Source organism: Macrosteles quadrilineatus, unplaced genomic scaffold, assembly GCF_028750875.1.
Source record: "Macrosteles quadrilineatus isolate MER2022 unplaced genomic scaffold, UCM_ALF_1.0 Scaffold_1__1_contigs__length_201487025, whole genome shotgun sequence".
NCBI lineage: Eukaryota > Metazoa > Arthropoda > Insecta > Hemiptera > Cicadellidae > Macrosteles > Macrosteles quadrilineatus.
The window spans coordinates 146,448,697-146,464,407 of NW_026542594.1; the positions used below are offsets into that span (position 1 = coordinate 146,448,697).

The window sequence follows — 15,711 nt, forward strand, 5'->3', positions numbered from 1 at the left end:
TATTGTGCTCTTCATCAAAGTAAGAAGGATCGGTTGGTTAAGCCATGTGGAGAGAATGCCTCAAGGAAGACAGTCCAAAGAACTATTGTGCCAGAACATCAAACGGGGACTAGGAGAAGGGTAGGCCGAGAAGAAGATGGCTTAATGAAGTGGATGATGACCTGAGGACGTTGAGAGTGAGCAATTTGAGAGAGATGGCGCAAAATCGAGGCGATTGGAGGTGAATTGTAGTGTAAGCCACATGCCACCAAGGTCTGTAGAGCCGCAGAAGTAAGTATCAATAAAAAAAATCTTTTAACCAAAAAGCTTCTTCTAATCTTGTGTTCTAAAAGTTATATACTGTATACTTGGTTAGAATGTTGACATTTTACAAGTAGTAAAAACCTCATAAGCTGTTAGTCTTACTTGGCATTGAGGACTTGAAGGTGAGGTCTCCACTAGGTTTGTCACTCTTGGTCTTCACACTCCAGGTGGACGTATAGTGAGTGTTTATCCTACAAAATATTGTCTGGTTATAGCTATGATACTGTGATAAACCCTCTACAACCATGAAGTGCAATATTTAAAATGTCATTAATCACTTGAGCTTTATTGTGCTTGTCACTGTCGTTCAGTATTCCGATGACACCACTGGAATAAATGTTAACAAAAACTGTTGACATATTATAATGGCCAAATTTGAAATGTCTTAGGCCCATACTATACAGACGCTAAAAGTCGCGTTATTGCGTTGCGTTAATGCTAAAGTTCGGCGCATAATTGGTTCAGATTATTACTCACTCACTGCTCAAGTCTGCGCGCAAAGTATATAGCGTCCGTACAGTCCGGCCACTAGCATTGCGCTGCGCTATCTGCGTCGCGCTGCGTAGAGTTTGCTCGTGTAGTCGCTACAATTGACTTGCATTGTCATCCAAAACGAAAAATAGTGCAGTGTATTTTACACGGCGCATTTAGCATCCTATAGTATGGGCCTTGAAATGTTCAAAATTTTGTGTTTACAAACACATTGGAATTTTTTTATTTATAGTGCTACGGCTATGTTATCTTTAGTATTTCAAGTTACCTGAGGCAGGTAACCTGCCTACCCACTGGCCTCATATAGTGCAGTTTAAAAGAAGGGACAGAACCAGCCAACACAGCAATAAAGCCAAGCAATAAGCTTAATTGGTGAGTAGGTGAGTCGGTGGCTCAGTCGGTAGCCACGCGGACTTCGGGCCCAAGGCAGAAGTGTCGTGGGTTCGGATCCTGACTAACTTTTATCAGTACAGTTCACCTTTGTACTGTACCGGCTCACCCCTTGCTTTGCTGGATACGTTCCACGCACAGATCTGTAGTCTATGTGGACGGGCAAATGCAAGGTTAAAAGAGGCCGCCAACATATATATATTTTTTTTTTTTTTAAAGCCACGTTTACAGAGTACAGAGTACATTTTTGGTGGGTAAGCCACATTTACAAGAGGCCAACCTCACATTTTCACATTTTCAAGTTACCTGAGACATTCTCTGAGGTATCCAGCCTACCCACTGGCCTCGTGTAAATGTGGATGTAAAAACGTTAGCCTATTTTCCTTATAATTTAAGATATTTTAAATTTACTTGATTTATTGCAAAGTTGCTAGAAATGGGAAAGTAGAAAAGTATATAATACTTGCTGTGTCTGTAAGAACTTTGTGTTTTCTTTTTTTTCAAGGTAAATACTCTGAGCAATAATGTGATACCTACAGCCTAGCTATACGATCATTGTCCATGGTGAATCCCTTGCCATCACTGTTGGCTGTGATCTTGGTCTCATGACAGCGGCTCAGCCTGTGCATTGTGAAAGTCCCAAAACTGAGCAGACGGTACCACTTGCCTTCCAGCTGAACACAGAACAATACTGTGCTTACTGCTCAATTAATAGGATAATGTAAAAACATGATTAATAAAGGTTCATGTTCGTATCCAACTTTGTCAGCTTTGACATGACTTTAACCTCAGAGAAGTAAGGTACAGAGGAAACACGCTTATGGAACTACTGTGCGCTTTTAACTAGTATGTTTTACCAATAACAAATATACTTGTGATGAGCAAGGAAGAGCCCAAGTGACGAGCACTGAGCAGAAATTCCTACCCCACAGGACACAGAGTCTTCCTCCACCGTGAGCGTTTTAGTACATGAGGGCGAGGAGGGCGGTTATGGACATCGGGACTAGAGATTACCCTAGACACCAGAACTAGTGTAAAAACTACTTAAATGTACCATTGAATATTTTCTCTGTACCTTACTACTCGATCCGTGCTTTACAAATATCTTTCTCAAATGAACCAACCTTAGCTCTCACAATCATTTCAATCCACACACATTCGATTTACACCATTGAGAAGTGTAAAGAAAGTATGTTGTATGTAAGTTTATTCCACCTGTTTAAAACCAATCTATTTAAGTTGCAATACTTTTGAGTCCTCATGATATTTTTGTAATCAGCTATTTCATAGTATACAAAAAATATAATAGTTTGAAAATATTACCAATCCCAACCCTTAAGATTTATAACTGGAAGAACAGCAACAAACTGGCAATACCACAACGATAAAAGCATCCGCCCGACCATAACACTGGAAATCCCGTACCCGCAGCTGTTGAACACCACAAAATTCCAACATTCAAAAAATGAAACAGAGGAAGAAAGACCTTTTCTGCCAACATAACTTTGCCGTATGTCCGTAGTGGCGTTACTCAATCGTTCCAACTCTAATACACGTGTGTTAAATATATTAGATAATATTATTAGTTTTAGTGTGATAACATAAGAAGAACCCCTGAAGATGCCACACAAGCTGGCAAAATGTACAAAGCATAATATTTAAAGTAAACTAAACTACTCAAGAACGCAGGCAACAATAAATAGCTACTTCCCTAAAGGGAAATTCGCTAAAAAGGTAATAACTACTTTAATATTCTTAAAATTTGAAAGTAGGTAATAAACCAAAATATCATGATGTCATAAATTGAAACATTATTTCATGCATTTACTAGAATGGTACCTAATCACTCACCACCATTATTGGAACTACATCATCAGATAGGAAAGATATGTTTACCATCAATAATGCAGACAAATTAATTTAAGTAAGTCCCAACAAATTTGATTTTTAAAATAAATAGAATATAGATTTGAGGAAAAATTATAATTAAACAATGGTCCTGAGCAAATGTGCACCAACACTTTACAAACAAGTACAGTGTGTAGTATAATTTACATAATATTAGCTCACTTGTTTGATGTTCAGGGTGTCTATGGGTGTGGTTGTTTCACACCCTGCATACACCTGGGAAGTGGTCCATGTTATGACCAAGACCAGAGAGGCTGCGAGCATCTGGCAAAACACACTCAAACATTATGTTAATAAATAACATAAATTGTCTGTTAGTATGGATTGACTCAAAATTTAAAAACAACAAAAATGTTAACTTGTGAAAGGATAAGGATTGGACAGGATAAGGTTGGATTGTTGTAAAAGGTTTCTTAAAAAATATCCTACAGATTAAGACAATATTGGAAAAATGCCGTACTGGCGTAAACACAAGAATAAAAGTACGGTAATAATACTATCCCTTGTATTGTTATGCATTATATTATAAATTAAACATTTCCTCCATTTCTTTCAACTTATGAAGCTTTGAGAAATATCTTTCAAAACACAGTTTTATCCATGTATAAATCCCAAAGTACCTATGAACTTTTGAGAAAACTACGAGTCACACCCCCTTAAACCATATTCTTAAAATGTTCGTCATGACGAGAAACCTTGCGCAAAACCATCCATTATTTCATAAATTGCCCTTTAAGGTCGTAATTCCTTTCTAAAGGAAACTTTCCATATATCTAATGTTAAAAATACCTCAGCTGCTGTAGGCCTACTTATTTGTTTGTTATTAGCGAATTTCCCATATATTTGAGTAATCCCCCCCCCCCTGAATAATTCCCTGAATAATAATTTAATAATTCCCCTGTATATTTGAATAATCTGTCGTCTACTTACCGAATAAATGAACGTATGAATGATAATAGCATTACACAAAGTATAAAAAATTAAATCTTTATTTATAAAAAACTGAAACCCTAAAATAAAATGATGGCTTCGACATTCCCTAGTTCTCAAAATTATCTTTAATTCAACACAAAAACCATGAAAATCTGTCAAGTGGTTGATTCATAATCGTGAAATAAAAAAAATCCTGTCACGTTTTAATATATGAATGTCTGATTATAACTTGAGAAAGGTATATTTAATTGTACTGTATTCATACACAACACAGTAAATGCATTTAAAGTGTCAAATTGTTTTTAATTTTGATTTGACTATTGGATTGGGCACTCATATCAATATCAGAAAAGATATTAGATATTATAATAAAATGACAAGAAGCACATGGCATCATTATAAAAAGTGCCTGCTATTCCCTCAATTGAGTGGCTATTTTCTAAAAGAGGTTTGATTGCATCCAACTTTCTGGAAATTGATCCTTTTAAGGTCTGCCGCCTTCTAAGCTTATGATTTGTACAACTGCACTTATAGCTCTAGGGAGTTTTTAATATTAGAATAGCTGTTTTTTATCACAAAAATGTAAAAGAACAATGCAATACTGTGATGAAACATAAGTAAGTGGAAGTTAACTTCATCGGGAAAGATTTTTTTAAGCACGCAAAAATTGTTTGTACTTTTAACATTACTCCAAATCTATTTCAATTGCTATATTTTACCAGATAGTTTTACCACCTAGTCTTACCTTATCCAAATCTCAATGACATTGAAAATTGTGAAAAGAAATAGTAAACCTTGATAAAGGTTGACATTGACAAGTTTGATGTGTTTGATGACATGTACAACTGACAGGACAGCTGTGGTACTGTTTGATCAAATTCCCTCTTTACCGTTTTGTGTTTGTTTGAAAGAAATTAAACTAGATTGTTAAATTATAAGCATTCATGTTCATTGTTGTGGCTTACCGTATCCTTATATCATGTTACCTTCTTCTAAAATACCTATACCTGGAAATTCTTGAATTATTCTCCCATTATTCGGTTAATTCCCATGCACCGTGTTTATGCATGGACCCCATTTCTTTGTCCATTGCTGTTTTCCATTCAGCACTATCTTCTGAACTGATGGCTTCAGTGTACGACTTAGGTTCATCGTCAACAAGAAGAACTTCGGCAAAGTTAGACGAGACGTAATCGTTTAGCCACTCGGGTTGCCTTCTTTCCCGAGTCGAGTGCCGAGTTGCAGGATCGTTGGATAACTCTCCATCTTCACTATCACTGCTACTTGACGGGTTTTCAGTCGGTATAGGCGCATTATTACCCTTCACTGGAGAACTAGGCTCGTTAATAGTCTCTTCAACTTCTTGCCAATCTTCTTCGACGTCATTGGTTTTCTCAATCTTGATGGGCCACTCAACTTTCTTGTCACAGTCTCCAACGATTTCTTGAAAAACGACGTCACGAGAAACTACGATATCTCTTCTCTCTGGGACGTAGATTCGATATTGTTCTTCGCCATCGTATCCAACCAGGTAACCAACCACAGCTTTCTTGTACATTTTTCGCCTCTTCTGCACAGCAACATGGACGTAGCACTTTGAGCTGACCACTCGCAGATGTTTGATCCTCGGCTTTTGACCAAACCAGAGCTCAAAAGGTGATTTGTTGGCAACTGCTGACTTTCCCACACGATTCAAAACGTAGCCAGCAGTGATGACAAGTTCAGCCCAGATCGCTGCAGGAAATGTCACATTTGGATTGGCATACTTGAAGATACGGGCCATTTCGACGATTGTTCTGTTCTCTCTCTCTACAGCACCATTTTGCTCGGGTGTATACGGCGCTGTCAGACGTTGGTTAACACCATATTCTCTGAGGATTTGACGAACTTCAGCGTTGTCAAACTCACCACCGTTGTCGCTAAGAAACTCTTTGACGTGATGACCAATTGTGCGTGCTTTAGACAACACTTCACGCAACGCTTCCTTCACAGCAGATTTTTCCCTTGCGACAAAACAGTATCGGTACCTTGAAAAGTGGTCTTTTATGACGATCAAGTATCGGCGACCTCCGAAGGATGGGTCAAACGGGCCGCAAACATCACCGGATAACAACTCACCGGGGGCTAGGGGCGTTCTCGTGTTCCAAATGGTAGACGGTGTGCCTTTCCGAACTGACACGGTTCGCAGATCTCGTAGTTGGCTGGCACTTTGATACCCATTTCAGATTCGAGCTTCGATCGGACGTAGCGTTTATCCATGTGACCCCAGCGCTCATGATATAACTGCAGAATGCGATTGTCTTCTGCTGCATTAGCGCAAACCTCAGATGGTTGAACTGTGTGAAATGAGGCACGATACAAAGTTCCACCACAGTTTCGAGTACCTTTGAATACAGTTTGTTCGTTAATAGTGAACCGACACTCGGTATTAGTCGATTCAAACCTGCTATTAGGGTTTCGATCATGAGCTGCGAGAATGGACACTAAGTTCCGAGAAACGTCAGGAACATACCATACATCGTTGAGTGTGAACGTTTCCAGTTTTCCATTTTCATAGTTCGCTACTTCAACGACTCCACTGCCAAGAGCTTTTATAACTTCCTTTCCCGCCACCTTTACTGTTGCGTTTGAGTTTGCAGGAAAAGGTTTGTACTCCGTGAACCAACTCAGATTTGATGTAATGTGCCGCGTAGCGCCATTGTCGATCCACCACTGGTCGTTCGTGGTCATGATATTCATGTCACTGCTGATGGAAATCAGCGCACTTCGGTTGTCGGTCACGTTAACTTGCGAGCCTTTCGTTCTCTTCTTATCAGTGTCACTCGTTTTTGAACTAGTGCTAATGCCGTTAGCTCGAGCTGGATACGCAGGCTTGCCGTCAGCTTTCCATTTAGAACACTGGCGAATCCAATGACCTTTCCCCGAACAGTATTTGCACAAAGTGCCACCTTTTGGTTTCCTATTCTTCTGACCACCGCTGTTTGTGGCACTAAGAATGTCACCAGCTTTTGACGTAGGAGCAACATTACGCTCATGAAGGATCAATGCAGATGAAACATCTTCAAGTTTCTTGCTCTCGTTTGCCTTCATAAGTAAGTAGCTAGACTTGAACGATTCAAAACGCTTCGGCAAAATGTGTAACACTTTTGACACAAACAGGAGCTCAAGAAAATCTTCGACTGTTTGGATGTTACGCGTTTTGAGGCCAGCTGCAAATTCGCGGTTTTGATTCTTCAATCTTGAAAGCACGGTTGGGGCATCCTCGGTATCATCCCATTCCATACTGAAGAAATTCAAACACTGACGAAACAACTGATCTTCTGCCTTGTTATCAAACTGCTCGATCAAAATGTCCCACGCTTCCTTAGCTGATAATCTTCTGGAAATACGTTGATGTAGATCATCACTAACGCACTGAGAAATAACTATTTTTGCCTGAGTCGTGGATTTGTTGAATTTCTGAAGTTCTTCCTTTTCGGCTTTAGTCGGAGGCTCAGAGAGGGTAGGCTTTTCTCTCTTTCCCTCGACGATATCAACCGCGTCGAACAACTCTAGAACGTCCAACACTCGATCTTTCCACGTCGGCCAATCTTCTGCTCCTTTCAATGGTTTTATACCTTTCACGTATTCCATTTGTAGAGCTGGACGAACTCGATCGAAAGATATACCAAAGAAATAATACCCTTGAGACAGAAAAATACGTCAGTATAAATTGTTCTTACTGTGTACGTAGTAGACTAGATTTCCCAACACTGTTATGTACATAAAACGATGCTGGCGACCATAACCTCTTGAATTATTCTCCCAAGTGGAGGTGTTTAGGGATAATCTAAGCAAAACTACAACGAAAAACGAATTTAAACTATAAAATAATCAAATGTATTTCTCATTAATGTTTTCATGACAAGGAACAATATTGGACAACAAAACAGACAGCTGATAGTAAAAACAACATTCATATCATCTGTATGACTATTACAAATAAATAGAAAAGGCAGGCATTTTCAACAGAAATAACCCATTTGCCACAACTTCTACTGTAAAGTTATTTTGAAAAATAAACAGAAACAGAAACAAATATGTTGGTGGATCATAAAAACCTTGTTTTTTATGATGTATATATCGGTACTCCTATAAAACTGAATGTTTAAGTAAATCGATATCTGAAAGTACAAAAATATGTCAAATAACACTTTTAATAATATATTTACACTTGGTAAATCTATAAGTATAAAAGAGGATGTTCGTATATACAGGGTGTCCCTCGAGAGGTGTCTCAAATCGATTACTGGAAAACGGCTTAACGTACAAGGATGAAATAAAATTATTTCCAACTAAATCGACCCCAAGGAATAACGTAAAAATATTTTTAACTTTTTTCAAATACAGGGTGTGCCAAAAACTGAGGGTCACTAGTTCGAATCTCGGAATTTTCAAATGTAAACATATGTCATGTTATACATCATTTTAAAGGTATTTGATAGACAAACATTTTGGCGAAAACCAAAATTAGTTATCTTTTTCCGTTTCAAAATGGCGGCAGTTTTTTTTAAAGAAATCTATATTTTTTTAATACTCTGTATTTCCTATACCAATGCATTTAGCACTTCTCAGGTTGCATTTTCTTACTCGTTATGAAATTAGCTTTACTGTGATATGCAACAAGTAACGTTTTTTTGAAATAATAAAAATTCCAAAAAAATTTATTTTTGAAAATTTACAAATGCTCATTGTTCAAAATTTTCAAATAGCAACATATGTCAAGTGGCACATCATTTTATAGGTTTTTCAATTCCTAACAACTTTGTAATTTACACTTACTTCGTATCTCTTTTAGTTTTTGTGTAAATAACAAAAACCCTAATTTTCCTATATCAAATGCATGTTATTTGGGTTTGACACTAAAGGCTTCATTTCATTTAGTGTTGAACCATGTCAAACCCAAATAACATGCATTTGATATAGGAAAATTAGGTTTTTTGTTATTTACACAAAAACTAAAAGAGATACGAAGTAAGTGTAAATTACAAAGTTGTTAGGAATTGAAAAACCTATAAAATGGTGTGCCACTTGACATATGTTGCTATTTGAAAATTTTGAACAATGAGCATTTGCAAATTTTCAAAAATAAATTTTTTTGGAATTTTTATTATTTCAAAAAACCGTTACTTGTTGCATATCACAGTAAAGCTAATTTCATAACGAGTAAGAAAATGCAACCGGAGAAGTGCTAAATGCATTGGTATAGGAAATACAGAGTATTAAAAAAATATAGATTTCTTTCAAAAAAACTGCCGCCATTTTGAAACAGAAAAAGATAATTAATTTCTGTTTTCACCAAAATGTTTGTCTATTTAATACCTTTAAAATTATGTATAACATGATATATGTTTACATTTGAAAATTCCGAGATTCGAACTAGTGACCCTCAGTTTTTGGCACACCCTGTATTTGAAAAAAGTTAAAAATATTTTTATGTTTTTCCTTGGGGTTGATTTAGAAGGAAATAATTTTATTTCATCCTTGTACGTTAAGCCGTTATCCCGTAATCAATTTGAGACACCTCTCGTGGGACACCCTGTATATATATATATATATATATTTGGCAGTGATAAACTCAGACACCACTGAACCGATTGCCACGAAACTTGGTACATACGTGTAGAATTTCATGGAATAGGTTTATACACCATCAATTTCATGATCCGTCCAATCGGCTCCGCCCCAGTGGCTCTGGAGTTTCCCATGTTAACCTTATGAGAAATGGAATTAATGAATCTTAACAGCTGTTTCAATTAAACAAGTTGGTTCTGTTCTATGATGTTCAATAGCATTAAAGTTACAAGGATTACCAACAGGGTGCAGCACTATTATTTCTTTTACATTTATGACAACAGCTAATTTGCAACCAAAAGGTGAGTGAGCATAGCAAACGAACTTCAACCTGGAGGCGAGTTACCGTAGTGAACGAGCCAACCTGAAGGCAAGTGAGCGTAGCGAGCGAGCTAACCTGAAGGCAAGTGAGCGCAGCGAACGAGCTCCAACCTAAAGGTGAGTGAGCGTAGCGAACGAACTTCAACCAGGACGTTATTGAGCGGAATAGAAAGACCAAAAATATTGTCTACCCACTAGCATTAATATAAGATCAATAATAAAGAATCGGTTATCCTTTGTACTATATGTGTTTCATTAGTTGTCGTACGTATTTTAATTTAGTTATAAGCACTTCATATACAATAAGACAATTAAACGTTACGGTACTTAAATTATAAATAGTCAAAGGCAAGACAACGTCTGCCGGGTTCAGCTAGTACATATTAAAATGGTAAGTAATGATCGATTTCAATTGGATGCTCCAATCAATCAGACCCAATAGGCGAATGTGGATATAATAACACGTATGATGCTGATCAAGAAGTTATTTATAAATAAATAAACATACTTGAAAATTTAGATGGATAGTAAAAACTAGTTTAGCTACTATTTTTGGGTAGTGTTACTAAACACTACATTTAAAAATTCTTAAGGTTTTTTTTAACTAAGAAGTATGAACCAGAGAACCCTTAAACTTCTGGTATTTATTTACATTATTAGATTACTTCATAATACAGAGTTGATGTAGTATTGTGTTGACTTGATTTTTAGAATAATCTCGTCTCTGGCCTCTGGTTATTAAAAGTCCTTCCTACAAACTCGAATATTTAAAAAAATTAATAAATAACAAATTTGTAGCAAAAGTTAATATTTATATAGGGTATAAAAGGAGCTTAAATAAAAAACGTATTAATATAAATTATAATTTTTATTGTTAATATACAATAAAATACTTGTTTAGTATTTATACAGCTACAGTATAGATTCAAAAAAGGTATTGTGTAGACTGGTAATACATTTTATGATTATATTAAATATACTTAAACACAGCCTGAGCTTGAAATATGAAGTGGTAACCAAAATATCACCTAGAACAATTTGTTTGAAATACATGCGCACATACAAAGAAAATAAAAATACACATAATTTTTTAATTATAACTCATATTTTGACAAAAGTTACAATTTGTATTTGTTTTTATGGTCATTGTGTACCACTAACTTAAATCATCAAGCAGAAAAAATAACTATGTAGGCTATAACACACCAAAAAAGATAATGGTCATATATGTATCAAAACATATTTTTACCCATTGCTAAGTTATTCATTGTAAATTGAACTAGTTAGGTATTTTTCCACAAACAGATCACAATAGGTAAGCTCACAGTTTAAAATTGAACATTTATTGTATTTATTGAACAAAACAGTGGCCATCAAGATCAATTCAAGATTGAGCTTAAGCATCCTGCACAGTGGTGGCTAGTCACTAGTATGCTAAATAGGCTATTAAGAATAAACAAAACAGGTTCAAGTTAAGTAGGCCTGTCGTCATTGAGTTCTGCAATGCAATACATACCAAAAACAGTAGGACACATTCAATGCAAGTGCGGTAGACCTACTGCTAGGCTCAGTGGTGTAGTGGAGCGGGAATGCATGGGAACTGTGATTTTTCCAATACATAGTCCTATATGTTAAGTCAGTTTTTAGACGAGCGTGTAGGTTTCTACACTTTACGACCACACTACTGGCTAGACTGCCCAGAGCGCATGACATAGATCTACTGCACATTGTTATTGGTTATTAGAGCTAGCTAGTGTGTCTGGTCTCCCACACTCCTATGAGGTATTTGTCCATTTTAAGGGACATTCTTTTCCAACGTTATTGTGGTTGTTGATTTTTATTGAAATTATTGTTATGTAAATAAATACATTTCTGCCTATTGCAATAATAGCTCCTTGTCTTGTATAGAAACATGCAGGTTATTTAAAGGCTTGATTTTATTTGTTTGCAGCATGACCTAGCGATGGCGGACAGTTATTTTTTAAAACTATGTAACACCAATGTTCTAAAACAACTTAACTAATTGTGCTTTAATTTTGTGTGTATAGTTTGTTATGTTATACTTTTTGGTACAACGTAATAAATTATACCTAGGGTAACTGATTTTATATTAAAATTTCTAGTTATTACAATGAAATTACCCTTATTGAGATTTTATAGATATAATATAATATTTTGCAATATAGATAACAACCCGAAATAAAGATTATAGAATCCGTAAATAGTTATGGCACGCAGGATGCACCATCCATAGTTGGTCAAACTAAACTGTAATATTGTTTCCTAAAAATATTTCTCTTTAGTCTTTACAAACAATATAGCAAGAACTAGTGAATAGCAATCAGGTTATTTCTGTGAGGTTCACAGAGACTAGAATATAAAATGTAAGTAATAGCACCGTTGATGACAACCTTGTCATAACGACTGAACAGATTCAATAAACTAACCACAAAGTCTAAATCGATGAATACAAAAAATAAGAGTATATAGCTAAAATATTTACAAAAAATGAAACTTAATGGCGTTATGGAGGGTTACAAGTTAAAGCTATGTACAACAGATGATAAAAAAACGAAATCATGAAAGATCAATCAGGAGTGAATTGACTCCTAAGTTTACTGTGCCATGTGATTGCTTCTCTAGGGGTGGAAATAAAAAATTAGGCAACATGCTAGGGTGTGCATTTGAATCTCTGATAGTGCAACTCTGTAAACAGAATTGGCAATTTCAATTTGTAATATTTCTTTTACGATGTATATAGTTTTTTTACCAAATTAACATACGATTCAGTGGGGAAATCACAATTGGTAGCCCTACATTTTACAAAGTATGTACAATTTCCTATAGTGTTTCTAAATTTAAACTGTCCACTTGGAAGTATTGCCTGAGGTATCATACAATACATTTAGTATATGTTAAAAAATTATAATCCCTACCATAGATTAAAACACTCCCTTAGTAAATTTGTCATCTTTACGGAACAGCTTTATTATTAGTTACCTTCTTCAGTGCCACTAGGATCGTGTTTATGTTTACAATTTGTAACTTGTATTTCAGTAATTATTTAAAACCTTGTTTAACCAAATAAAATGATCCAATCATAAGCAATAGCTCGTCCCCTGGTTATATAGCCAAACAGAAAAGAAATGACCCTAAAATACTAGAAACAAAATTTTGTCAACACTAGCACCCAGTGTCACCAACATTAACTAGACATGAAAAACTAGCTTCTGGTTTTACAATGGTATGAGAAGTCTTCTTGTGTTTGTAAGTGTATGTTTCTACTAATGTGTACAGAATATAAATATACATGTTTATCAATCTACCAATATTAGAAAATATACTGCCTAAAATGAAACTGCAATCGGCTGTTTATGTGAAATTAAAAAAAAATTACTGGTCCACAATAGTTTTAGTTGAGATTGGAAAACATTCAGACGGAGCAGTTAAGAGTACAAATCTTTGACACAGTAAAGCACGGGTCACATTAGGCTGCTTGTCAGCCGCTGGTGATAAGCGTCCGAGGGACCTCGTAACGAATACTTAAGCGATTATTGAGGATGTGTGAGAAAGAACAGCAGCTGTGTGGTTTTGCAACAACTCACTGTAAGCTGCTTCTCTGACGTTCCCAATGAACTGGGCGTTCTTAAAATTGACGTTCCCACTACTTTGAAGAAACAACCTACAAGTAGACATAGTTTTGGAATAAATGCAAGTAATATATAACCTGCTTCCACGACCACTTAAGCTCAGTCATTTTTACGCTACAAATTATAAATTTTAATCACTTAGTTTAAAGCTCAGTTCTTGCCACCAAGTCGTCCTTGGGTCCTCATAAACCAGTACTTAATCGATTATTAAGGACGTATGTAAAAGAGAAAGAACTTTATTTTAAAATGCTTAACTGCAAGAAGAGGCGTTCGTGAGCCAGGCTATGAATACAAAAAAAGAACGGTTAGGACCTTTTTCAATTCGGTTGCAAAAATTTACTCAGAAACATACAAAACTGTTTTACGAATGTAACCTCATACATTCCAAGAATTGCTAGAATTTGTTAAACCTCTCTTAAAAAGAAAGAGACATGCGCTTTTGTTTGAAACTTAGTTGAAATTATCTTTGGCCGCCGCTGGCACGCTTATAGAGTATTTGGTGGTCAGACCACGCTGGTGGCTGACGCCAGCGAGTGCGAGTGATCACGTGACCTCTAGTCGCCGCTGCCTCGCTACCAAAAGTTGAAAATGTTTATCTTCGCCAGCCGCTGACAAATGCTCGCCGGCTGGCGGTGTCAGCTGTGAATTTTGTGTTCACATTAAGCTGACAGTAGCAGCTTCTTTCAATTCCCCGCTGATGCCAGCCTAATGTGACCTGTGCTTAAGCCTACTCAGCAGGATAGCTCCTTATTATACTTGCCTAAGTTTAAACAAGTCTTAAAATACCTTGTACCATTATGACCTATCATTTGCACTTGAACAACAAGTTATCAATTTTTGTAAACTATTTTTTATCTACCTACTTTTATTTTATGTACAGTATTACAAAACCCTTGATAATGAAGACATTGGTAATTTTATTACGGAAAGATTTGGGTTGTATCCTTGCTAGGAAAGAGTAATCAGGGAACCAAATACTTCTAAATAAATTTAAGTATGAAGCGTAGTAATTCCAAAACTTAAAATTTGTACCATCACAAAACTTGAGCATTACACTAATGAAAACCTAGAGTATTTTAATCCTTGGACGAACTCACACATAACTAACACAGATCTATAACTACATCAAGTAGTTTTACATATCTAAACAGAGGTGTCATTGTTTTTAAAATTTTACAGTATTTTGAGAGTAGTTCTTTATAGAGGTGTGCGGATAGTGAAATTTCAGTTCTAATCGGATTGTTAAGTCTCTTTTTGGACGTTTTTTGTCCTAGGACGTTATGTACGAGCCTGGGATTGTTTTTCTCATTACTTCAGGCTAGACCTAGGGTTTGCGCCTTGCGGCATTATCACTTAAATAAAATCCATTTGGGGATTTGGCAGGATTTGATCCCAGGACCTAAGTCCCACGCTCTAACCACTAGACCAGCTCACTCCCTCCATCCAACATTTCTGAAGAGTCTAAAACTACTAAATTTTATATGTTCAACTTAAATCATCTCTTAATTATATTACTAGACAAAATGTTGCTACAACTTTTTACCTTTACTAACAATAGTTAGTAAGGAAATAGCATATTATTTATTTAAAAACGGATCTGCATGATTTGTAATTGCAGTAATATTTTTCAATGGGGCAGTGAGCTGGTCTAGTGGTAAAGCGCAGGACTTTGGATCCTAAAGTCCCAGGTTACAAATTCCGCAATATAACCAATGGATTTTATCAAAGTGGTAATAGCCCAACCCCTGGGTCTAGCCTGAAGTAAAAAACTTCAAAGTCTTAGGACATAAAGAAAGGAACAAAAAAGTTAATATTTTTTAATATGGTTAATCATTTTAAAATTGTTTGTTGGTCATCAGACAGGAAATTTAAAAGCTCACTCAGTTCAGCTCATTCAATCGTAAAGTAAAAGCAAGCAAACATCCAAAAAACGAATAAACGAGAACTCGATATAGCAGCATACATCTTCATCTTCGAGCTACGAATATTATAGGCTAGGACAAGGTATATCTGGAGAAAAAAGTTATAAGTACAAGTTTAAAATTTAGTGTATGGCATTTGGAGAAATAGTCTCTGAATCGTTATTAAGCATTGTTATAAT

General features: G+C 36.0%; 1 protein-coding gene across 1 annotated transcript in view; it reads right to left on the reverse strand.

Moving 5' to 3' along the window:
- Positions 1-15,711, reverse strand: part of LOC128986707 (copine-8-like) — a 44,359-nt gene that overhangs the window by 4,929 nt on the left and 23,719 nt on the right. Inside the window, exons 12-14 of the mRNA XM_054407203.1 lie at positions 3,256-3,357; positions 1,723-1,859; positions 406-494 (exon numbers count right to left, since the gene is read on the reverse strand). Coding sequence (XP_054263178.1) covers positions 406-494; positions 1,723-1,859; positions 3,256-3,357 — 328 coding nt within the window. The remainder of the gene's footprint in view (positions 1-405; positions 495-1,722; positions 1,860-3,255; positions 3,358-15,711) is intronic.